General features: G+C 56.7%; 1 protein-coding gene across 1 annotated transcript in view; it reads left to right on the top strand.

Moving 5' to 3' along the window:
* Positions 1 to 24,934, top strand: part of PEPD (peptidase D) — a 189,581-nt gene that overhangs the window by 142,647 nt on the left and 22,000 nt on the right. The window contains exon 12 of the mRNA XM_048515733.1: positions 21,823 to 21,971. Coding sequence (XP_048371690.1) covers positions 21,823 to 21,971 — 149 coding nt within the window. The remainder of the gene's footprint in view (positions 1 to 21,822; positions 21,972 to 24,934) is intronic.

Raw genomic sequence — 24,934 nt, 5'->3', positions numbered from 1 at the left:
GAGGAACTTTGTCAAAAGCCTTTTGGAAATCCAAGTAGACAATGTCCACTGGTCCCCCTTATCCACATGCCTGTTTACATCCTCAAAGAACTCTAGTAAGTTTGTAAGACAGGATTTGCCTCTGCAAAAGCCATGCTGACTCTTTCTCAGCAGGTCTTGCTTTTCTACATGTTTTATAATTTTATCTTTAATGACAGATTCTACTAATTTACCAGGAACAGATGTCAAAACTGACTGGCCTGTAATTTCCAGGGTCCCCCTAGATCCTTTCTTAAAGATTGGTGTGACATTCAGCCATCTTCAGTCTTCAGGGGATGGAGCCTGATTTCAAGGATAAGTTGCATATTAAAGTTGAGAAGATCAGCAATTTCATGCTTGAGCTCTTTAAGAACTCTTGGGTGAATGCAATCTGGGCCAGGGGGTTTGGTAACATTTAGTTTATCAATGGCTGCCAGAACTTCTTCCTTGTCTACCACTATCTTTGTTAGTTCCTCGGATTCGCCTCCTAAGAAGCTTGGTTCAGGTGCAGGAATTTTCCTCACCTCCTCTTGGGTGAAGACAGATGCAAAGAATTCATTCAGCTTTTCTGCAATCTCCCTGTCATCTTTTAGCACACCCTTTGTTCCTTTGTCATCTACTTGGACCTACCGCTTCCCTTGCTGGCTTCCTGCTTTGATGTACTTGAAGAACTGTTTGTTGCTGGTTTTGATGTTCACAGCCATGTGTTCCTCATAATCCTTTTGCCTCCCTTACAGCTAACTTGCTTCTCTTTTGCCACCATTTGTGTTCTCTCTGGTATTCTTTATCAGGTTAAGTTGGACTTCCATTTTCTAAAGACATCTTTTTTTTTTTTCCTAATAATTTCCCCAACGTCCCTTGTTAACCATGTTGGCTTTCTATTTGACTAGGCGCTGCCTTTCCTAACCTGCGGGACACATTCGAGGTGAGCTTTTGTGTCTGTGTTTTTAAATAACCCTCAAGCATCTTGGACATTTTTTGACTCTCTTGATTTTCCCTTTCAGCTTCCCTGCGCTATCCCCTCATCTTTGAGAATTTCCCTTTCTGAAGACAAATGTAACTACATTAGTAGTTGTCACTTGTTAAGCATGCAGAGATACTGAATCTGACAGCATTGTGTTAAGCTGTTCCCCTATCGGCTCAACAACACTGACTTCCCGACTTTTTTAGGTCCTGGGTCCCACATAGAATTAGATCCTGGGATCACATCTCCCCTGGTTGGTTCTACAACCATCTGCTCCTAAGCCACAGTCATTTAGCATATCCAGGAATGTTCTCTCCCTTACTATGACCTGAACATGCATTTTTCCAGTTTATATGGGGATAGTTAAAATGCGCCCATTACCGCGACATTTTGCTTTTGTTGGCCTCTCTAATTTCTTTTCCATCTCAAAGTCCTCTTGTGCTTTGGTCAGGGGCGATAATATATTCCTAATGTTAAAGCTATGCTTCACCCTGGTATTGATATCCACAGGTGCTTCTGTGGGGGAATCAAGCTCCCCTGCATTGTCTATTTTATGTGACACTATGCTCTCTTTGATGTAGAGAGACCCACTCCCACAATCGCCCTGTCCTATCCTTCCTGTAGAGCCTGTAACCTGGGATAACAGCATCCCACTGGTTCTCCTCATTCCACCATGTCTCTGTGATTGCCCACTATATCAATGTCCTCCTTCAAAACTCTGTACTCCAGCTCCCCATTTTAGGTCGAGATGCTTCTACTATTAGCATAGAGACACTTGTATACTCTGTCTCTGTCCCTAACCTGGGATTTATGTGTTTTGCCCTCTAGCCTTTTGTAGACACTATCACTTATCACATTGCTGTGCTCTTCACTTGTATGTGGTTGATTTAAAAAAACCTCCTTCTCTGTCTGCATCCCCATGGACTCTGTATTCCAGGCCGAAGTCACCTCAGCTCCTGTCGGCTTTCCCCAGGGATCAGTTTAAAAGCTGTTCTGCCACCTTTTTTTTTAATGTTGAGGCATGGCAACCTGGTTTCCCTCTTTGGTTAAGATGAAGCCCGTCCCTTTTTGTACGGGCCTGCCTTGTCCCAAAGGTTCCCCAGTTCCTGACAAATCAGAAACCCTCTGCCTTGCACCACCTTCTCATCCCGCATTTGAGACCCTGTATCTCAACACCCTGGCTAAGCCCTACTTGATGGAACAGGTAGCATTTCAGAGAATGCCACCTTAGGGGTCCTGGATTTTAACCTTTTTCCTAGCAGCCTAAATTTAGCTTCCAGAACCTCCCGGCTACATTTCCCAATGTCATTGGTACCAATGTGGACCACAACTGCTGACTCCACCCCAGCACTGTCTAACAGCCTATCTAGGCGGTGGCGTGACATCCGCAACCGGCACCAGGCAGGCAAGTCACCATCACGGTCATCCATGTCACAAACCCAACTCTCTATATTCCTGATGGTCCGAGATCACCCACTACAAAGGAGCCCCCCACCTCCCCGAGGGGGTATCTCTCCAGTAGCGGAGGATATCTGATGACTCACCAACTCAAGGGAAGGGGTCCCATCTAAGGGAACATCTTCCCCACCATGCAGACTGGCACCCTCTGTCTTTAGACTCTCATTCTCCATGACATCTGAAGAGATGTCACCCCTTGGGAGGTGGGACCCACGGCTGCTGGGTCCCTAAGAAAGCCTTGTTTGTTGCCCTCTCTGCCCTCTCTCGAAGCTTCTCCCAGGTCTGCCACCTTGGCTTCAAAGAGAGAACGGACACGCGTTCCTCTTTGTATGCCAGGTGGAGCTCATTACTGTGAGAGGGCACACCCACGACTTCTGGCCTAGTGGCAGATAGTCCTTACATGTGACACTCCAGTGCAAAAAACACACTGGGAAGCCTTCCCTATCCCCTGCTGGCTTCCCTTGCCTTCATATCTGCTTTTGTTTTATATATTTAGATATTAAACTTTTAGTCAGTGCCCTTTGAGCTATCTGTACCTACTATCCCTCAAAAAAAATGTCCTTATTAATTAATTAATTTTATTTATTTTTAAAAAGAAGAAGAAATTGCGGCTGGCAGCTGAAGCTGCTCACCGGCTAATCTCCAGGAGACTGAACTAAAGACTGGAAATGACTCCACCTCAGGAGCCCCACCTTTGCAGCAGCCTCCAGGGGACAAAGGAAGTAACCTCCTGGTAACTCCTATTTAAGCCCCCCACCTCCAGCAGTCTCAGCTCTTAGCAACCTTACAAGGAGAAAAAGAGAAAACCCCTGCAAACCCCTGTTAAAAATACACTGTTTTAAAAGATGTGGCTTTGAGAAAAGCCCTCCAAAATGAACACCAGCAGGTCACTCTGCTCTTCCTGGCCAGTTGCCATGTCTGTGATGTCAGACAAGTTCCTGCCATGTACTTGCAGCTCTGTGGGTCTCATGCCACAGTTGCGGTTTTCATGTGGATCTTAACAGATTATATCACCTGTGGAACCACAATAGTAAACAATATACAGATGCTGACTCTTGGCCAGTACAAGAAGGAATCAACACCAGATTGTGTATAGCCATTAAAGACTTTCAGCAGTTTTAATCATCCCAGCATCACCCCAAAATGCTAACTTCTTTAGGCATCAATTACACACTTATTTCATAGACTCATACAGTTGGAAGAGGCCACCAGGGCCATCAAGTCCAATCCCCTGCCATGCAGGAACACACGATCAAGGCACTCCCGACATATGCTCTTCCAGCCTCTGTTTAAAAACCTCCAAAGAAGTTCTGCCCAGTGTTTAGGTAGAATCTCTTTTCCTGCACCTTGTTAGCTGGGATGTGAGATGGTATCGTATATAGCCCGATCTCATCAGATCTCAGAAACTAAGCAGGGTCAGTACTTGGATGGGAGAACACCGGAGACTTTGAAGAGGAAGGCCGTGACAAACTACCTCTTCTTATTCACTTGCTTTGAAAATCCTACAGGGTTGCCATAAATCGGCTGCAGCTTTGCAGCACTTCTAATGCACCCAGTTAATATCTGTTAATATCTGCTTTGCTTGCATTGCTGATTCGGTGGCCTGGAATTTATCTGATTGCAAATGTGTGCAATCATAAAACTCTAATGAAGAGTCCCCTAAAACGTTCCTTATTTGGAACTTCTGCTCAGCTTCTCAATAAAACTTTTAATGGCTGTGGGGGGCCCTCTGTTGGAAAACCCTTGTCACACAGTCTCAGCATAATTCAATTGGCAATGTTTACCTCTGGCAACACTGGGAGTGAAAAGGCACGTATTCAAGTGATGAGACATGGACAGTGAATTAATGTTGATGAATTAATTGCATATCTTAAATGCAACTCGAGCATATTTCTGTTGGTCTCATAGAAGGGTTTTAGACGGGTGTCGTATCTGGATCCCCCCCGCCCCCCCATCTTGCTGCAATGGTAATTCCTTGTAAATGATCCAATGTAATTTGATGTGACTGTTGCAATAGATGTCTAAACCTCATTTGGTTTGTGAACTTATCCCCCACCCTACCCCTGCCAAGTTGCAAAGAAGATCTCATTGGCTTCTCCTACAAGCAGAATATGTAGTCTTTGGGAGACAAGAGAGGAGGAGGAGGAGGAGGAGAGTTTGGATTTATATCCCCCTTTTCTCTCCTGTAGGAGGCTCAAAAGGGCTTACAATCTCCTTTCCTTTTCTCCCCCACAACAAACACCCTGTGAGGTGGGTGGGGCTGAGAGAGCTCCGAAAAGCTGTGACTATCCCAAGGTCACCCAGCTGGCATGTGTTGGAGTGCACAGGCTAACCTGAATTCAAACCCAGATAAGCCTCCACAGCTCAAGTGGCAGAGCGGGGAATCAAACCCGGTTCCTCCAGATCAGAACGCACCTGCTCTTAACCACTACGCCACTGCTGCTCCTAGCCAGAGAGCTAGCCACACATTTAAATGATGTGGCAATAGGGGCAGTATCTGCCTATGGCCAGGTTGGGCAGATGCCAAGGCTCAGGTCTTCTGACGGGACCCACTGCCACTACCCCCACCTGCTCACCTCCCCTGCCTCCCATCTGCTTGTTGTGAGTCCTCCCATTACCCACACTTTCAGCTATGCACACAACCCAGCACAGTCAGGGAAGGTTGTGCAAGCCCCGGGAGGACTGGAAAGTGAGCAAGTGGGTACAGGAAGGATGAATGGCTGGGCAGGGAGGTGTAAGTGGCAAGCAGAGGAAAGAAACCTGGTCACTTGCTGTCCAGGGCCTGTCAAGTCCTGGGATTGGCCCTGTGTGGTAAAAATATTTTGAAGCAGAATTTTTACAGCTAAATTATGAGTGCAGTCCCTCATCTCTCAGCACTGCTGACAGAATTCAGGACCTTATTTGTCCTCCTAATGCCACTTTAACACCATTTTGCTCTTAGCTCTGGTGGCAGTCATGGTTTGATCCAGCATTACCGGCTGCTTCCTCTCCTCTGGGAAGGGCATCTCTGATTTGGGCATATGCTGCAGTGGTTCAGCTCCAACACGAGGCAGAACGCAGAGAGCTTTCCTCTGTTCTTGCACAGTGGGTAACCCCCCACCCCCCCCTTGCTCTGCCCCGTGAAATAATGTGAGGCACTTCACGTTGTTCATCAAGCGTTGCTCAATTCTGTTTGTTTTCGGCTGACTCGGGCCCTTTTATTTGGGCTTTTCTTTTAAATGTTCCGCAGGGTTTCTCCAACATCTGAAGCTGAGCAAGTGAATTTTCTCCCCCCCCCCCGCCCCCACCCTGGAAAAAGCTGTTTTCCGCACATCCCGACTGCTTTGCACCAAACTTGAAGCCCGGCTCTTCTCAGAAAGAGAATCGCTGCCTTTGGACCATAACACTCTCCTCTTATTGCTTTTGATAAACACACTCTGGGGGAAATCCTGCATTGAGTTAGCAGGCAAAGTTTGGCAGGTTTTCTAGCCTGCAGCACATAATCTCCTTTTTAAAATAACATTTGTATATACTCGCCAAGTAAATACACAATAATTGTTTGGGGTCTGGCTCCGCTACATTGCGCCGCTCGGTAAACACAAACACTTCATGTTCTGAGCCATTGTTTCCTTTTTAACGTTCTGACGGGGCTCTCGGAGTGTCGAACTGCTTTGCGTTGATCAGCAAAAGCTTCCCAACGGCAGGCAGACGACAGCCCTCCAACGTCTCTGCTAACCTGATGGATCCGGGGAGTCTGACAGGCTTCCAAGAGCTGAATCTTTTGAGGTGTTGGAAGGGTCTGATCTTGGATGGAGTAGAACACTGGGGTGGGGGGAGCTTTCAGGCCCATCATCCTTATAACAGCCTAGACAGGACATTTCAGAAATAAATGTGGCATTTTTCCTTTGTCTGCTTATCCATCTAAGGCAGGGGCGGCCAACCTACAGTGCCCCAGTTGTTCACGAACTACAATTCCCAGCCAATTGACCATGCTGGCAGGGGCTGATGGGAATTGTAGTCCATGAACATCTGGAGCATTATAGGTTGGCCACCCCTAATCTAGAGTGTTTTTCTACCCTTCCTCCAGTTAGCTCGGGACAGTGTTTGTTTTTTCATTGTTATGTTCACAGCAACCCTGTGAGGGAGGATAAATTGAGAGAGTGTGTATCTCTCTCCCTCTCTCTCTTTGTCACCTGTCAACTGTTATAGTTGGAGTGGAGATCTATTCTAGTTATGGTTGGAGTGGAGATCTATTCTTCTATTTATATTTATTACCTGCCTTTTACCACAGTCGGTGTGTGTGTGTGTGTGTGTGTGTGTGTTATAATAAAACATGCAACATTAAAATCATGACAGCAAAAATACAATAAAACACAATAAAACACCACTCTAAAGACCCCATTCTAAAAACACCATTCTAAAAACGCAGTAAAATCCCATTCTAAAAACAGAGACAAAATCAAAATGTCCCATACACACCCCACCCACTCACAAAAAAAGAGAGGCATAGCGATTTCTTGAGCGGGCGCTCCCAGCAAGGGGGGGGCGGTGTCAGCCAAAAGCCTGGGTAAAGAGGACAGTCTTTGCCAGGTGCCAAAACTCCAAGAGAGGGCAATCCACAGAGTAAGGGGCCAATGTGGAGAAGGCCCTGCGGGCTGCCCTCACCCTCCTTTACTCCTAATGGGGGCAGGACAGCCAGGCGGGCCTGCCCCTCTGATCTCAGTGCCTGGCAGGAATATATGGGCGGATGCATTCTCCCAGGTACCCAGGACCGAAGCAGTATAGAGCTTTTTAGGTTAACACCAGCCCTTTGAATTGAGCCCGGTAGTGCATTGGAAGCCTCTTCAGAATAGGGGTGATGTGAGCCCAGTGGTCAGGAGATATGCTGCTGTATTCTGCACCAGCTTGAGCTTCCGGACTGTCCTCGAAGGCAGCCCCGTCCAATCTGGCAGTTACCAGACCATGGATAACTACAGCCATGTCATCCTAATCCAAGAAAAAGTGGGGCTGGTGCACCAGACAGAAATGCTGATGGGCCCTCCTGGTCACTGCTGCCACCTGGGCTTCCAGAGACAGCGCCCCATCCAGGATGACCTCAGCACACGGTCTTTCTGAGATAGCATCACCCCTTCCAGCACCAGGTGTCCCTCGATTCCCTGGACTTGGGAGCTCAGCACACAGAACGCCTCTGTCTTATTGGGATTCAGTTTCAATGTATTGACCCTCATCCAATCTATATGACAGCTGCCAGGCAACAGTCTAGCACTCGGGCAGCCTCACTTGATTCAGATGGAACCGAGAGGAACAGCTGGGTGTCATCGGCATATTGGTGACATCTCACGCCAAATCCTCTGATGACCTCCTCAGCGGCTTCATACAGATGTTGAATAACGTAGGAGACAGGACCAAGCCCTGAGGAACCCAACAAGAGAGCGTCCGGGGACCCGACCACCTGCCCCCCCCCATATCTACTTTCTGAGCCTGTCTCCCCCAGAACTTCCAACCTCTAAATCATGCTGGTGTTTCATAACTCATGAAATGACAGGGGAGAGGGAGCTGTATTACATGCTTGCACCGGGCACAGAAAAACGATGCTTTGAGATGCAATAAGAAGTGTCCGCTGCTGCCCTGTGCAGATTTCAGCGAGGGTTAGATATGCAGGAGTCATTGACAGTAACATGGCTGGTGAGGTTTGTCAACTATTTCTCTGCTGATACCGTGCTCTCCCCAAGTAATGTCTCTAATGTTCTGGCAAGCTGATCCGATGCCACTCCTACAGAAGGGACTACTGGGTCAGAGCTGATGCCGTTGCAACATAGGTGGGATTCTGTGTGCTCTTGGCAAGGAACTCAAAAGAATCATAATGTCACAGCTCCCAGGCACTTCTGCCCCCATCCGCAGGGGTGGATTGGCCATTAAGGCCACTGGGGAAAGTGCTGGTGTCCTGGGGCATCATCCCTTCCACACACGGTGGTCGGGGGCACCGTCCCTCCCACCATTAATGGTGGCCTAGTGAACCATCCCTCTTGCATCCTCCTGCCAAGCGAAAGGCACTCCTTGGTCACACCTTTGGCTGAAGGTTGGTGTTCCACTATTGGGCCACAGCCCTTCCCATTTAATTTAGCAACAGCAAAAACATTTCAGTGATACGGACCTCTGTTTATCTCGAGGCTCTCTTGGCCTACATGGTAGCAATGTTATTCTTTTGGTCCATTCTCTCTGGCCCGTGTGCATATGGTCCAGATGCACAGCTGGCCAGGAAGATCTGAAAACAGGGCATCTGCACACAGACCTCCGGAGAACAGTGAATTTAAAATATCCCATGCTAGCATTATTTTTGACCCAAAGGGGGCAGTGTTGCATCAGGAAGCGAGAGGCTAGCACTATTTTTCAAGGAACTGGATTTTGGGTGCCTTCCTAAAAATTGCCTCACCTGTTATTGATAAAAAGCATAAATTACACGTCGTTCCCAATTTTAGAAAACTTTTTAAAAAATATATTTACTTATTTGCATGGCTTTTCTTAGGTTCTGGCATTGGCCTATGCCCTTCTGGAGGGATTTTGCTTTTTTTTCCTGATATGTTGGCAAAGCTTTTTGCCTTATCTCTGAGATGACTCCGAAGGCTGGCCTGCCTGGCCACACTTTTGGTGGATCTGACCATTTGCTTGCCCACAATGGATTGCTACATGCTGTGGACATTTGGGTGGGGAGGGTCCAGTATCTGACAAACATGCATAGAACCTTCTGTTGTAAATTTACTTTCTACATTCACTTCAGAAGAAGAGTTGACATGATCTGGATTAATTGCTATTGTGGTATAATGGGTTAGTGGTGGGCGAACCTATGGCACTCCAGATGTTCGTGGACAATTTCCATCAGTCCCTGTCAGCATGGCCAATTGGCCATGAACATCTGGAGTGCCATAGGTTCACCACCACGGGTTCATTAGGAGCCGAGATATAAGGTTCAGATCCCCAATCTGGCATGGAAGCTAGATGGGTGATGTTAGCCCTTCCCCCGCCCCCTTCTCTTTCTTGTGCTAACCTACCTGACAGGTGGGTTAGGATAAAATGGAGGGAGGAACAATGCATACCCCCCTTTGTTCCATGTAAGAAGGGACAGATAAAAACTAGCACATAAAATGTATAGATTCTGCAGCCCTTTATGTACCTAAGTTCTTTTGAGTTCAGTGGCATTTACAGCCAAGTAAATATTTGCAGGATTGCGTTACAGATGTCCCTTATTTAAGGGCTCGATCCAAATGCAAAATGCCACACAGGGTCGGGTTCAAAGGCACTAACGTTTCCCCGGATTACGTGGGTGGCTTCTTTTCCTTCGGGTTTTCCAGTTAATAGGGGGAACCTTAAAACGAACTCCGTGAACTGATTCAAAAGCCTCCTTTCCTAATTGGCCCGGGTTTCTGCTCATACCGGATTAGCCACATTCCATCAGGACCTTTAAAACCTTCTCACCCTAAGCAAAGGTTACGGGTTGCAAAGCAAAGGCCTTCCATTGCTTGGCTTCTCCTCATAAAGTTCCAAACTTTCATTCTATTGTATTGTCAAAGGCTTTCATGGCCGGTATCACTAGGGTGTTGGGGGTTTTCCAGGTTGTATGGCCGTGTTCCAGTAGGATTTTCTCCTGACGTTTCGCCCGCATCAGCAGAAAATCCTGCTGGAACACGGCCATACAACCCGAAAAACCCACAACACCTTTATCATTCTATGGCTGGGTTTTCCTAAACAGGCCTCTTGACTTAACAAACTGAAGACAACTTAGAAAGGTGTTGCATAAAACAACTCAACATGCACACAAGGAATGCATACAACGACATTTTCAGTGGCATATAAGTTCACTAAGCCCAATGGGGGCTTTTAGGTGGTAGGGATTCTTTTTTGTGCTGTCCGCCTCCCCGTGCCACTGGAAAGCCCCCTTTCTTGGAAACAGTGGGATGGAGCAGCTGCAGCGCTGCGTCTGGATGTCCAGCCCTTTCGATGGGGTTGTTAGACCATTTTCAGTGTCATAATCTTGGCTAGTTCTTTGTAGGAACCTGCAGATTGGTTCCTCCAGCTGAGCTTCCTGTGTTGGGGAGGAAGGATCTTACCGCTGGATCTGTGGAAGCTCACCGTCTTCCTGGAGGATGGGCAAGAGAAAAACCAAGTGATACAAGCTATCTGGGGGTGTTTCTTCCTTAAGGATTAGCCTTGCAGGTCTCAGAAGAGGACCCAGAAGACTGGGGCCCACCCAGAAGCTCGCTTGGCTGCATCTGCCACCATTTGAGGAGGAAGTTGGCTTCTATAGTTCCCATCAGGTTTGCTCAGCATCACCATTCCGTTGCGTCCACCAGAGAAACTCAGGGTTTGTAGGCACATACTGAATGCAATTACACAGGTAGGAAAGCTATAGAAAATTGCCTCTCCTTGGTGGAGGAGCAAGCCGGATCTGGGGAGAAAGGGTGGTGTCGTAGTTAAGAGCAGGTGGATTCTAATCTGGAGAACCGGACTTGATTCCCCACTCCTCCACCTGTCTGGCAGAGGCTTAACTGGTGAACCAGATGTGTTTCCACACTCCTACATTCCTGCTGGGTGACCTTGGGCTTGTCACAGTTCTTCAGAACTCAGCCTCACTTACCTCACAAGGTGTCTGTTGTGGGGAGAGGAAAGGAAAGGAGTTTGTAAGCCACCTTGAGTCTCCTTACAGGAGAGAAAGGTGGGGTATAAATCCAAACTCTTAAAGTTTGGGGTTGATCGTATGACCTGTTAAATGCTACTGCAAAATAGTACCATCCAGGACCCAGAAAGAGCCTGTGGGTTGGCTGTCCACTAGTAACTTTTCCTGTCCCTTTAGAAAGGCAGCTAGGAGAACAGAGCCCCAGGCAAGCCTGTGGCCTCAGGGGATATTGCATTCCAAGATAGGGCAGGGTGAGGAACTATTCCCAGCATCTCTGCTCAGGCGCTACACTTTCCTAAGTAGCTTCCCTTTAGTATCAGGTTGCTCACATCCCCCAAGGCACCAAAAGAAGTTGCTTTCACCTTTGAGACAGAAGACTAATCCCAGGCCACAGCGACTCCGCCTGCTGGGCACCCCCCCACCCAATAGCTGTGCTGATGGCCCCCCAAATGCAAATTACACTGGTCTCATCCTGTATGACAGTGGTTCCCAATCGTTTTAGTACGGTGACCCACAAGTCCAAATTTACCCATCCAGAATTGGCCCGTGGCGTTTTTTGTGCCTGGGGCAAACCACTCTCACATTCTGTTTTCCATAGCGTGGTGCAGTGGTTAAGAGCTGTGGATTCCAATCCAGAGAACTGGGTTTGATTTCCCCACTCCTCCATGTGAAGCCTGCTGAGTGACCTTGGACTGTCACAGTTCTTTCAGAACTCTCAGCCCCACCTACCTATCAAGGTGTCTGCTGTGGGTTGAGGGAAGGGAAGGAGTTTGGGAATCGTTTTGAAACGTCTTATGATTGAGAAAGTGGGGGTTTAATCCAAACTCTTCTTCTTTTTCTGAGAACCCAACAAACATCACACAAAGGTTGCCGCCGCCCCCACGATGAACCCCAAGCAAGTGGGAGTTCATGTCCTCCTTTGCCAGCTGGGCCAGAGTTTGGATAATAAGAAGCGTTTGGATTTATACCCCACCTTTCTCTCCTGTAAGGAGACTCAGGGTGGCTTACAAGCTCCTTTTCCTTCCTCTGCCCACAACAGATACCTTGAGAAGTAGGTGGGGCTGAGAGAGTCCTGAGAGAACTGTGACTAGCCCAAGGTCACCCAGCAGGAATGTAGGGGTGCAGAAACACATCTGGATGGCACTCAATTGAGGAGATAGCAGGGGGCTGTGGAAAGGTTGGCAGCAGGGGCTTTGGTGCAATGTGTCTCCCACAGCAGGTATAGGGCAGTGAAGCAGTGCAGGGAGCCGGGCAAGAGGTTGGGTTGTGGAAGGAACAGTTCTGAGCCAGAGCCCACAAGCTCACTCTATCCCCATGATGGCGAACCTATGGCACTCCAGATGTTCATGGAGTACAATTCCCATCAGCCCCAATTGGCCATGCTGGCAGGGGCTGATGGGAATTGTAGTTCATGAACATCTGGAGTGCCATAGGTTAGCCACCACTGCTCTATCCCCCTTTGTTTTTTCTATGGCCTGCTGAGCAGCTCCCTCCAATTCTTCAACATCCCCTCACCTTGTTTCTTTCAGCCACTACAGTGAAATTAGTAGTTGCCAGATGAATCCCCTACTCCACAGGTGTCAAACTCGCGCCTCTGCAGATGTTTTGGACTACAGTTCCCATCATCCCCTGCCAGCATGATGCTGGCAGGGAATGATGGGAACTGTAGTCCATAACATCTGGAGGGCTGCGAGTTTGACACCTATGCGGGACTCCATCACTTCCACAGGAGGGGGAGATGAGAAGTTGAGAAAGGACATAAAGGGCAGGAGCCTCCACTGGGCCATTGGACTGGCCCACGACCCACTTACGGAGGCTCCCCAACCCACTTTTGGGTCCTGACCCACAGGTTAGGAAACACTGCTATAAAAAGCCACTCGAGTGGGACGCCCCTAGCCCCACAAAGAAGGGATGCCACTGACAGGCGAGGTATCCAGGCCGCAGTTCTCCGGGCTGTGTGAACATCTGGGCTTGATTACCACTCTGCTTTTGGCCTTTAAAAAGAGGTCCAGAAACTGCTGCCAATTTTAATTAGTAGCTTAAAATAAATTAGTGGTTCCAGAGAAGTAGGGGTGTGGGGTTATTGCAGCAAAAATAGGAATTGTGACACCTTAAAAGGCTTGATGAGATTTTATTCTGAGTGGCAGTTTTAGTGGGGCCCATTTCAGCAGATGCAAGCAAAGACTCCATAGACAGGAACTCCAGTCTGCAAAAACATATATTGGATTTTTTTTAAAAAAAAGTATATGGTGGATTTTTATTAATTGGTTTTGTTTCCGTGCAGTACTGAGCCTTCATTTGCCAAGATTCCTTCCATAGCATCTCTGCATGAGTCACTGCACTTGGGTTTTCATTTAGTGACCAAGCTTAGGGCAGAGCAGTAGCTCAGAAGGGGAGCAGTTGTACCTTATTCCTGGCCTCGGGTATGGCTGACTGATCCATGCACTGCTGTTACAGTGACCCCCTCCAAATTAATTGTCCACAGATGAATTTCACCAAAAAGCATAGCCAGGAATGAGTGATGCAGGGATGCCGTGGGTAGTGTGGGTACTTCAAAGCTGACAAGACCTTTAATTTTTTTTTTTTGAAGGACACCTTGTCTTGGAAAGTCCCTGGGAGAGGAGAAGCAGAATGGTTTTGTTGTGTTTTTTAATGGGTTTGGGAATGCTGAAATGACCCCAGAATCACATTTGTGTTTCTTTAGCTCTTAAAACCTCAGGTGACCTCCATAACTGAAAAGCTGCAGTGAGGGACCCACTGCTGAGTGGCCACCTCAATCCAATGAGAAACAGCCAGAGGAGTTAAGAGAAGTTTTCATAGGGTTACAGTTGCTTTATGCATTTGCCCAGAGTAGAACACTGGTTAAGGGCAGGTGGGCTCTAATCTGGAGAACCGGTTTGATTCCCCACTCCTCCATCTGAGCAGCAGGCTCTAATCTGGTGATCTGGATTTGTTTTCCACTCCTACACATGAAGCCTTCTGGGTGCTCTTGGGCTAGTCACAGTTCTCTCAGAAGTCTCTCAGCCCGCCTGCCCCCCGCCTGCCCCCCGGTCACACACACACACTTCACAAGGGATCTGTTGTGGGGAGAGGAAGGGAAAAGGAGTTTGTTGGTCACCTTGAGTCCCCTGATACAGGAAAGAAAGGTGGGATATAAATCCAAACTCCTGTTCTTAACTTGAACTTGACCTTTATGGCTGTAGGGCAGAGTGGTCATCTGCAGTCGAAGCTCTGCTGACAACCTGAGTTTGGCTGCTTTTTAGAACCTGGTTGTGTGCAAATAAAAATTACTCTTTTTTTCTTGAGGGAGCCATATATTGTGCTTCTGCATAAATCCACTGATCTGGGCATGCCTCCTGTTTGAAAGGCAGCTGGACCAGGGCAGCAACTCATGCAGAGATGCTAAGGCAACCTCCTCTGCTTGCATCAATGTCTGTTGCACCTCCGCATTGGGAGCAATTGCTTATAGCTGCAGGGTAATGTGCTCTTCATCAGAATATAGACCAGAATAGCGGATTAGGCAAGGATGCAGTAGGCAACATCCTCTCATCGTGATTCCTCGGCCTCTCAGAGCCTTTACTTTTTGAGGTCTTGCAGCAAAGGAGTCATTCTTCAACGGAACTTGTTTTAGGAATTCCAGAGCTAAAGAGCTGGCTGGTTTTAGGGCGACACAAACCTTTGGTGGCTTCTGCATTGATCTGAAGCCACCCCAAGGTTTTGCGGAGGAGGCAGACGCTCTGTTCCCGAGTCATCAGACAAGGCCGCATCCCCTTGGGAACTGTACGGCTGGCTTTCTATGGGGGGCTTGTGCGTCACTGGGAACAGCAGTTGGTCCTCACCCGTCTGCTTTCTATACTTGGTAAACTCATGATATGAGCATTTGGGCTGCCGGATCCACTTGGGATCTGACACAGAGCTAAGGTATCTTGAGTTAGACCGAAGAGAAAACTTTGGAGGCCTTTTGCCATGAACTGAGTTGCTTGGCACACAGCCAGATGCTGGCTCTGAGTCACCTCAAAAAGAGGGAGGCCAAGACCCTTGGCATACAGGATGCTATTTACAGTAGAAGTCAAAACTCAAAAGGCTGACTTTTCACCTGTTTTTTTTAAATTGTCACTTGTTTGATCAGCACACTTAGAACAAAATATTCCAGCCACGTTCCGGAGCTGCTGCACAGATATCCAAAGGGAAGTGGCTGAAAGAACTGGCACTTCTAGGGTGGCAGCTGAAAGTCCTTGGGAATGTTTAAAAGGAAAAAAACACCCTTTGATAATATCAACCTGTTAGCCATTTTGGTGCATACAGACGTGTGTGTGTGTGTGTCTGTCTATGTATGGGTATACATTTCTATATACCATGTATATATGTATATGTATATATGTGTGTGTGTATATATATATGTGTGTGTGTGTATATATATATGAATATGTATGTATATATGTGTGTGTATGTATATGTATATACATACACACACATATATATATATACTGCTCATAGAAACAAAGAAGAAGAAGAGTTTTGGATTTATATCCCCCCTTTCTCTCCTGCAGGAGACTCAAAGGGGCTTACAATCTCCTTGCCCTTCCCCCCTCACAACAAACACCCTGTGAGGTGGGTGGGGCTGAGAGAGCTCCAAGAAGCTGTGACTAGCCCAAGGTCACCCAGCTGGCATGTGTGGGAGTGTACAGGCTAATCTGAACTCCCCAGATAAGCCTCCACAGCTCAGGCGGCAGAGCTGGGAATCAAACCCGGTTCCTCCAGATTAGATACACAAGCTCTTAACCTCCTACGCCACTGCTGCTAAAGTATGAATCCCAGATGACAGATGTATATACATACTTGGACCAAAAATTTAAAAAGCTCAGAAATACATAAAGCAGCAGTAGACCTCTGGCGAAGCCCAAATGTACACAAAATAAGAAGGTGACTTGGAACTCTAATTGTTGGTCAGTTTGAGCCACGCCTTACTAGCTTAACACTGCACAATCTCCATTAAGTCAATACAATCAGATAGGCTAACCAGTTTCCTATTGGGAACCTCTAACCTCTTTTGGAAGCCAGATGCTGAAACATAGTGACGTCAGCAGAGTGCCCTGAGAGACTGACCCTGGCATTTTTCATACTTGACGTGTCCCCGTTTACTATGTAGAGACTGGCCTGTTTGTCCTCTGTAGACCATAGAAGGGCATTGTTGGCAGATGATGACAGGTATCCTGTTGTAAGATGAGCAGGTGGACTGTGAGTGATGTTCTCAGGTGCCAGCAGAGCATTCCCTAGAATGGCCCAGTGAGGGATGTTCTGTCAGCAGGTTCTGAAAACTGCTTTTCTCTGCCTGAGACCCCAGAGAGCAGCTGTCAGACAGTGAAGGGCTGTGGTGATCTGGCAAGACCAAAGGGTCTGACTCGATAGAAACTCCAGATGTTGAGTGGCTGGAAACTGAGCTGGCATCTGGATGTCTAATTGGTACAGGGGCTTGAGTTTATTCCACCATGTGAACATCTACCCTGATTTTCTAAATTTTAAAACCAAGTTATCTTGAGTTTTGACCCAATTAGAACCCTTAAGGCAGTGAACAACTAAAAAGACATTAACAGCCAGTGTGGGGTAGTGGTTAAGAGCAGGTGCACTCTAATCTGGAGAACCGGGTTTGATTCTGGGTGGGGGGGGGGGGGGGTGGGGGGGGGGGGGGGTGGGGGGGGGGGGGGGTGGGGGGGGGGGGGGGTGGGGGGGGGGGGGGGTGGGGGGGGGGGGGGGTGGGGGGGGGGGGGGGTGGGGGGGGGGGGGGGTGGGGGGGGGGGGGGGTGGGGGGGGGGGGGGGTGGGGGGGGGGGGGGGTGGGGGGGGGGGGGGGTGGGGGGGGGGGGGGGTGGGGGGGGGGGGGGGTGGGGGGGGGGGGGGGTGGGGGGGGGGGGGGGTGGGGGGGGGGGGGGGTGGGGGGGGGGGGGGGTGGGGGGGGGGGGGGGTGGGGGGGGGGGGGGGTGGGGGGGGGGGGGGGTGGGGGGGGGGGGGGGTGGGGGGGGGGGGGGGTGGGGGGGGGGGGGGGTGGGGGGGGGGGGGGGTGGGGGGGGGGGGGGGTGGGGGGGGGGGGGGGTGGGGGGGGGGGGGGGTGGGGGGGGGGGGGGGTGGGGGGGGGGGGGGGTGGGGGGGGGGGGGGGTGGGGGGGGGGGGGGGTGGGGGGGGGGGGGGGTGGGGGGGGGGGGGGGTGGGGGGGGGGGGGGGTGGGGGGGGGGGGGGGTGGGGGGGGGGGGGGGTGGGGGGGGGGGGGGGTGGGGGGGGGGGGGGGTGGGGGGGGGGGGGGGTGGGGGGGGGGGGGGGTGGGGGGGGGGGGGGGTGGGGGGGGGGGGGGGTGGGGGGGGGGGGGGGTGGGGGGGGGGGGGGGTGGGGGGGGGGGGGGGTGGGGGGGGGGGGGGGTGGGGGGGGGGGGGGGTGGGGGGGGGGGGGGGTGGGGGGGGGGGGGGGTGGGGGGGGGGGGGGGTGGGGGGGGGGGGGGGTGGGGGGGGGGGGGGGTGGGGGGGGGGGGGGGTGGGGGGGGGGGGGGGTGGGGGGGGGGGGGGGTGGGGGGGGGGGGGGGTGGGGGGGGGGGGGGGTGGGGGGGGGGGGGGGTGGGGGGGGGGGGGGGTGGGGGGGGGGGGGGGTGGGGGGGGGGGGGGGTGGGGGGGGGGGGGGGTGGGGGGGGGGGGGGGTGGGGGGGGGGGGGGGTGGGGGGGGGGGGGGGTGGGGGGGGGGGGGGGTGGGGGGGGGGGGGGGTGGGGGGGGGGGGGGGTGGGGGGGGGGGGGGGTGGGGGGGGGGGGGGGTGGGGGGGGGGGGGGGTGGGGGGGGGGGGGGGTGGGGGGGGGGGGGGGTGGGGGGGGGGGGGGGTGGGGGGGGGGGGGGGTGGGGGGGGGGGGGGGTGGGGGGGGGGGGGGGTGGGGGGGGGGGGGGGTGGGGGGGGGGGGGGGTGGGGGGGGGGGGGGGTGGGGGGGGGGGGGGGTGGGGGGGGGGGGGGGTGGGGGGGGGGGGGGGTGGGGGGGGGGGGGGGTGGGGGGGGGGGGGGGTGGGGGGGGGGGGGGGTGGGGGGGGGGGGGGGTGGGGGGGGGGGGGGGTGGGGGGGGGGGGGGGTGGGGGGGGGGGGGGGTGGGGGGGGGGGGGGGTGGGGGGGGGGGGGGGTGGGGGGGGGGGGGGGTGGGGGGGGGGGGGGGTGGGGGGGGGGGGGGGTGGGGGGGGGGGGGGGTGGGGGGGGGGGGGGGTGGGGGGGGGGGGGGGTGGGGGGGGGGGGGGGTGGGGGGGGGGGGGGGTGGGGGGGGGGGGGGGTGGGGGGGGGGGGGGGTGGGGGGGGGGGGGGGTGGGGGGGGGGGGGGGTGGGGGGGGGGGGGGGTGGGGGGGGGGGGGGGTGGGGGGGGGGGGGGGTGGGGGGGGGGGGGGGTGGGGGGGGGGGGGGGTGGGGGGGGGGGGGGGTGGGGGGGGGGGGGGGTGGGGGGGGGGGGGGGTGGGGGGGGGGGGGGGTGGGGGGGGGGGGGGGTGGGGGGGGGGGGGGGTGGGGGGGGGGGGGGGTGGGGGGGGGGGGGGGTGGGGGGGGGGGGGGGTGGGGGGGGGGGGGGGTGGGGGGGGGGGGGGGTGGGGGGGGGGGGGGGTGGGGGGGGGGGGGGGTGGGGGGGGGGGGGGGTGGGGGGGGGGGGGGGTGGGGGGGGGGGGGGGTGGGGGGGGGGGGGGGTGGGGGGGGGGGGGGGTGGGGGGGGGGGGGGGTGGGGGGGGGGGGGGGTGGGGGGGGGGGGGGGTGGGGGGGGGGGGGGGTGGGGGGGGGGGGGGGTGGGGGGGGGGGGGGGTGGGGGGGGGGGGGGGTGGGGGGGGGGGGGGGTGGGGGGGGGGGGGGGTGGGGGGGGGGGGGGGTGGGGGGGGGGGGGGGTGGGGGGGGGGGGGGGTGGGGGGGGGGGGGGGTGGGGGGGGGGGGGGGTGGGGGGGGGGGGGGGTGGGGGGGGGGGGGGGTGGGGGGGGGGGGGGGTGGGGGGGGGGGGGGGTGGGGGGGGGGGGGGGTGGGGGGGGGGGGGGGTGGGGGGGGGGGGGGGTGGGGGGGGGGGGGGGTGGGGGGGGGGGGGGGTGGGGGGGGGGGGGGGTGGGGGGGGGGGGGGGTGGGGGGGGGGGGGGGTGGGGGGGGGGGGGGGTGGGGGGGGGGGGGGGTGGGGGGGGGGGGGGGTGGGGGGGGGGGGGGGTGGGGGGGGGGGGGGGTGGGGGGGGGGGGGGGTGGGGGGGGGGGGGGGTGGGGGGGGGGGGGGGTGGGGGGGGGGGGGGGTGGGGGGGGGGGGGGGTGGGGGGGGGGGGGGGTGGGGGGGGGGGGGGGTGGGGGGGGGGGGGGGTGGGGGGGGGGGGGGGTGGGGGGGGGGGGGGGTGGGGGGGGGGGGGGGTGGGGGGGGGGGGGGGTGGGGGGGGGGGGGGGTGGGGGGGGGGGGGGGTGGGGGGGGGGGGGGGTGGGGGGGGGGGGGGGTGGGGGGGGGGGGGGGTGGGGGGGGGGGGGGGTGGGGGGGGGGGGGGGTGGGGGGGGGGGGGGGTGGGGGGGGGGGGGGGTGGGGGGGGGGGGGGGTGGGGGGGGGGGGGGGTGGGGGGGGGGGGGGGTGGGGGGGGGGGGGGGTGGGGGGGGGGGGGGGTGGGGGGGGGGGGGGGTGGGGGGGGGGGGGGGTGGGGGGGGGGGGGGGTGGGGGGGGGGGGGGGTGGGGGGGGGGGGGGGTGGGGGGGGGGGGGGGTGGGGGGGGGGGGGGGTGGGGGGGGGGGGGGGTGGGGGGGGGGGGGGGTGGGGGGGGGGGGGGGTGGGGGGGGGGGGGGGTGGGGGGGGGGGGGGGTGGGGGGGGGGGGGGGTGGGGGGGGGGGGGGGTGGGGGGGGGGGGGGGTGGGGGGGGGGGGGGGTGGGGGGGGGGGGGGGTGGGGGGGGGGGGGGGTGGGGGGGGGGGGGGGTGGGGGGGGGGGGGGGTGGGGGGGGGGGGGGGTGGGGGGGGGGGGGGGTGGGGGGGGGGGGGGGTGGGGGGGGGGGGGGGTGGGGGGGGGGGGGGGTGGGGGGGGGGGGGGGTGGGGGGGGGGGGGGGTGGGGGGGGGGGGGGGTGGGGGGGGGGGGGGGTGGGGGGGGGGGGGGGTGGGGGGGGGGGGGGGTGGGGGGGGGGGGGGGTGGGGGGGGGGGGGGGTGGGGGGGGGGGGGGGTGGGGGGGGGGGGGGGTGGGGGGGGGGGGGGGTGGGGGGGGGGGGGGGTGGGGGGGGGGGGGGGTGGGGGGGGGGGGGGGTGGGGGGGGGGGGGGGTGGGGGGGGGGGGGGGTGGGGGGGGGGGGGGGTGGGGGGGGGGGGGGGTGGGGGGGGGGGGGGGTGGGGGGGGGGGGGGGTGGGGGGGGGGGGGGGTGGGGGGGGGGGGGGGTGGGGGGGGGGGGGGGTGGGGGGGGGGGGGGGTGGGGGGGGGGGGGGGTGGGGGGGGGGGGGGGTGGGGGGGGGGGGGGGTGGGGGGGGGGGGGGGTGGGGGGGGGGGGGGGTGGGGGGGGGGGGGGGTGGGGGGGGGGGGGGGTGGGGGGGGGGGGGGGTGGGGGGGGGGGGGGGTGGGGGGGGGGGGGGGTGGGGGGGGGGGGGGGTGGGGGGGGGGGGGGGTGGGGGGGGGGGGGGGTGGGGGGGGGGGGGGGTGGGGGGGGGGGGGGGTGGGGGGGGGGGGGGGTGGGGGGGGGGGGGGGTGGGGGGGGGGGGGGGTGGGGGGGGGGGGGGGTGGGGGGGGGGGGGGGTGGGGGGGGGGGGGGGTGGGGGGGGGGGGGGGTGGGGGGGGGGGGGGGTGGGGGGGGGGGGGGGTGGGGGGGGGGGGGGGTGGGGGGGGGGGGGGGTGGGGGGGGGGGGGGGTGGGGGGGGGGGGGGGTGGGGGGGGGGGGGGGTGGGGGGGGGGGGGGGTGGGGGGGGGGGGGGGTGGGGGGGGGGGGGGGTGGGGGGGGGGGGGGGTGGGGGGGGGGGGGGGTGGGGGGGGGGGGGGGTGGGGGGGGGGGGGGGTGGGGGGGGGGGGGGGTGGGGGGGGGGGGGGGTGGGGGGGGGGGGGGGTGGGGGGGGGGGGGGGTGGGGGGGGGGGGGGGTGGGGGGGGGGGGGGGTGGGGGGGGGGGGGGGTGGGGGGGGGGGGGGGTGGGGGGGGGGGGGGGTGGGGGGGGGGGGGGGTGGGGGGGGGGGGGGGTGGGGGGGGGGGGGGGTGGGGGGGGGGGGGGGTGGGGGGGGGGGGGGGTGGGGGGGGGGGGGGGTGGGGGGGGGGGGGGGTGGGGGGGGGGGGGGGTGGGGGGGGGGGGGGGTGGGGGGGGGGGGGGGTGGGGGGGGGGGGGGGTGGGGGGGGGGGGGGGTGGGGGGGGGGGGGGGTGGGGGGGGGGGGGGGTGGGGGGGGGGGGGGGTGGGGGGGGGGGGGGGTGGGGGGGGGGGGGGGTGGGGGGGGGGGGGGGTGGGGGGGGGGGGGGGTGGGGGGGGGGGGGGGTGGGGGGGGGGGGGGGTGGGGGGGGGGGGGGGTGGGGGGGGGGGGGGGTGGGGGGGGGGGGGGGTGGGGGGGGGGGGGGGTGGGGGGGGGGGGGGGTGGGGGGGGGGGGGGGTGGGGGGGGGGGGGGGTGGGGGGGGGGGGGGGTGGGGGGGGGGGGGGGTGGGGGGGGGGGGGGGTGGGGGGGGGGGGGGGTGGGGGGGGGGGGGGGTGGGATTCTTCTTCTTCTTCTTCTTCTTCTTCTTCTTCTTCTTCTTCTTCTCATGGATGCCACTTTTATCTCTCTTTCACAGCTTATTTGACATGGGAGGTGAATACCACTGTTATGGCTCGGATATCACCTGTACCTTTCCATCCAATGGAAAGTTCACTCCGGACCAGAGGGCCATCTACGAAGCTGTACTAAAGTCATGCCGTGCCGTGATGCAGGCGATCAAGCCAGGTAAAAAGTTTCAGTGTGGGTTTCAGCATTTCATGATGTGGCCAGAGGCTGAATTGGTCAGGAACTTCACTCCCTGGAGGGAGTTTATAGCACTTGGAGCCAAAGATGGGCAAGCCCCATTTCACACAGACCGCAAATGGAAGAAGAAGAGTTTGATTTATATCCCGCTTTTTTCTACTGTGAGGAGACTCAAGATGACTTTCAAATTATCTCCCTTCCTTTCTCTACAACAGACACCTTGTGAGGTAGGTGGGGCTGACAGAGTTCCGAAGAACTGTGACTAGCCCAAGGTCACTGAACAGGAATGAAGGAGTGGGGAAACACATCTGGTTCACCAGACAAGACTCTGCCACTCATGTGAAGGAGTGGAGAATCAAGCCCAGTTCTCCAGATTAGAGTGCACCTGCTCTTAACCACTACACCTCTCTGGCAAAGGCCCTCCCCTTTCATTTCAGGCAAGATTTCTGGTGACTTTCCACACATCCCTTTCATGCTGTTTACCTCTTTACTGCTTTATAACCTGGGGAAGGTTGGCTTACTTTTGTTGAGAACAGGAATGGTTGTAAATGAAGCATTCTGGCACACTATTTTTTCAAAAGTTCCACATTGAGGTAACCCTCTCCACGTCAACTTATAAGTGTGTGTGTGTGGGGGGGTATGTATGTAGGTAGAAAGGCAGGCAGACAGACAGATAGATATGTGTGTGTAGATAGATATAAATAGATATAGGGTGGTGGTGGTGTGTGTGTAGCCTGCTTTTCTCTTCAAGGGAGACACAAAGCATTGTGCAACATTAGTTTCTACTCCTTTATTTTATGCTTACAACAACCCTTAGAAGTAGGTTAAACTGAGAGAGTCACAGAAATGGGGGCTCCCTAGCATGGAAGGGTTAGCCCCAGAGCTCCTGTTTTTTAACGGCTACTTTCTGTTTCTTTTCCATCCATTCCACTGAACCACACGATTGGTGGTGATTTGGCAGTCAGCTGCCACCAGTCTGGCTTTTGAGGGTTTGACTTTACTTAAGAGAAGCATCAGTTTGCCCCTCACCCCTTTCCTCTTTGATTCCGCTTCGTTGCAAGGGGAAGCTGCCTGAATCAGCCACTGAATCATGGGGTGTTCAAAATGTTTTAAAGGGTTTTTGTTAAAAGTCAAGTCAGAAGGTAAGCCGATTCAATGTAAATTCCACTCTGAGCCAAGAAAGAGTGACGCCACAAGCTAAACCTACTAAGGCTGGAACTGGACATGATTATTGACACGTAACTGCCATTGAAAATCAGCAGCCCTGTGTAGCACGGCACTCCAGAACACAGGCTGCAACATCACTGAGTTCTTTCACACTTCTGCAGCCAGCATCCAATCAAGTGGAGCGTTGCGGGAGGAAAGATTAGAAATCTGATGATGTCACATCACATTGTTCAGCTTACTGTACCTTATTAGACAGGGAGGAAGAAGTGAAAGCGCATGGCTGCTGCCTTTTGACAGCAGCCATGAGTCTCCGACCTTATTTTGTTCTGCTCTGAAGGGGTGGCACGGACTCTCAGGGCTTTCCTCAGTTGCAGCTGTCCCTGTAAGCTACCTAGCGGAGTGGAAACAAACATGGGATTCCATACTTTGCTGTGTGAGAGCAGGAGAATGGAAGGACTGGACTCCCCTTCCGACGAGCCAAGCTTCAAGCATTGAGGAGAAAGGTAGTTTGCAGCAGCCGTGCCCTTTCCCAGTCCTTTGCTAATTAACATTTCACTTAATTCCTCTTACGTTGCCATGTCCTGTTGCCATAAAGTCATGTCTCCCCGGACTTCACACTGTCCTCGTCGGTTCCAGTTGAAAGCTCTTCTGTCAAGCAAACGGCTCCCGAGGAGAAATGACAGCAGAGAGTGAAGCCAACTTGGCCTCACTTGAATACTCTCCCCGCCCCTCCCCACCCACCAGAGTCTCCATCTATTTACAGTATTGACCACCCCAAATCCCTCCTGAGCTGAGCAATGGCGTTTGGACGCTCGCTGGGCAGAGAGGGTGATTGTATTGATTGATGGTGTTTGCTTCAGTAAAATATGAGGGAAATGAAGGGCTTCCAAATAGGCTCAAAAGCTGTTTGTTTGTTTTTTGTTGAAGAGTTTTTTCCCCCCACGGAGCCTGGTTTTGTTTTCTGTGTTTGGCGTCTCTGCAGCCCACAAAACCTCGTCATGAGAACTGTGTTTCGTGTTCTCTGTTCTTCTTCGGTAGGGTGGGACTTGTGCACGAGGCCATGACAGTGGACCAGAGGCCTTGGCTTAAATCTGCAACCCTTAACAGCACCCAGAATTTGGCCCTGGGAGGGGACCATTACAGCTTCCCTCATAGTAAGACTGATGGGAGGCCGCATTTTCTTACTGCACCCGGAGCAGTCTACCTTTCCCTTTTTTTATCCATGGGTCTCCTCCTTTCCTGTTTTATCCCCACAACAACTCTGTAAGGTAGCTAAGACTGAGAGAGTATGACTGACCCAGAGTCACACAATGAGAATTGGCGATTCTCCCAACCTCCATTTTATCCTCAAACCAACCCTGTGAGGTGGTCTAGGACAAGAGAAAACAATTGCCCCACGGTCATCCAAAGAACTTCACATCGGACTGGGGATTTGAACTCTAGACTGAGAAGCCTAACCAGTGCTTCTCAGAACTCAGTCCCTGCTTCTCTTTCACAGACCTTGTTGAAGCGCAGAGGATTTCTGCAAGGGCGTCACTTGCCCAGAGCAACATTCTGCCCAGTGAGCAAGACCCGTATTTTGCTGTGCCCCAGACCTTCTCCTCTGCCAGTCACGTGCATTCCAGTCACACTTATAGATCTAAAGGAACAAATCAGAGGCGTGAACCTGTTGCTAGCCACGAAGATGAATAGCCACTGTTCCTAGCTTTTTATATTGTATTGTGTTTGTTAATTCCTGTTTGCGTCTCCCTTGATTGCCTGAGTTGTCCAGTAGCGCT

The sequence above is a fragment of the Sphaerodactylus townsendi genome, linkage group LG14 (assembly GCF_021028975.2).
Source record: "Sphaerodactylus townsendi isolate TG3544 linkage group LG14, MPM_Stown_v2.3, whole genome shotgun sequence".
NCBI classification, from domain to species: Eukaryota; Metazoa; Chordata; class Lepidosauria; order Squamata; family Sphaerodactylidae; genus Sphaerodactylus; species Sphaerodactylus townsendi.
The sequence above is the reverse complement of the archived record's forward strand: the minus strand, read 5'-3'. Positions and strand labels throughout refer to the sequence as shown.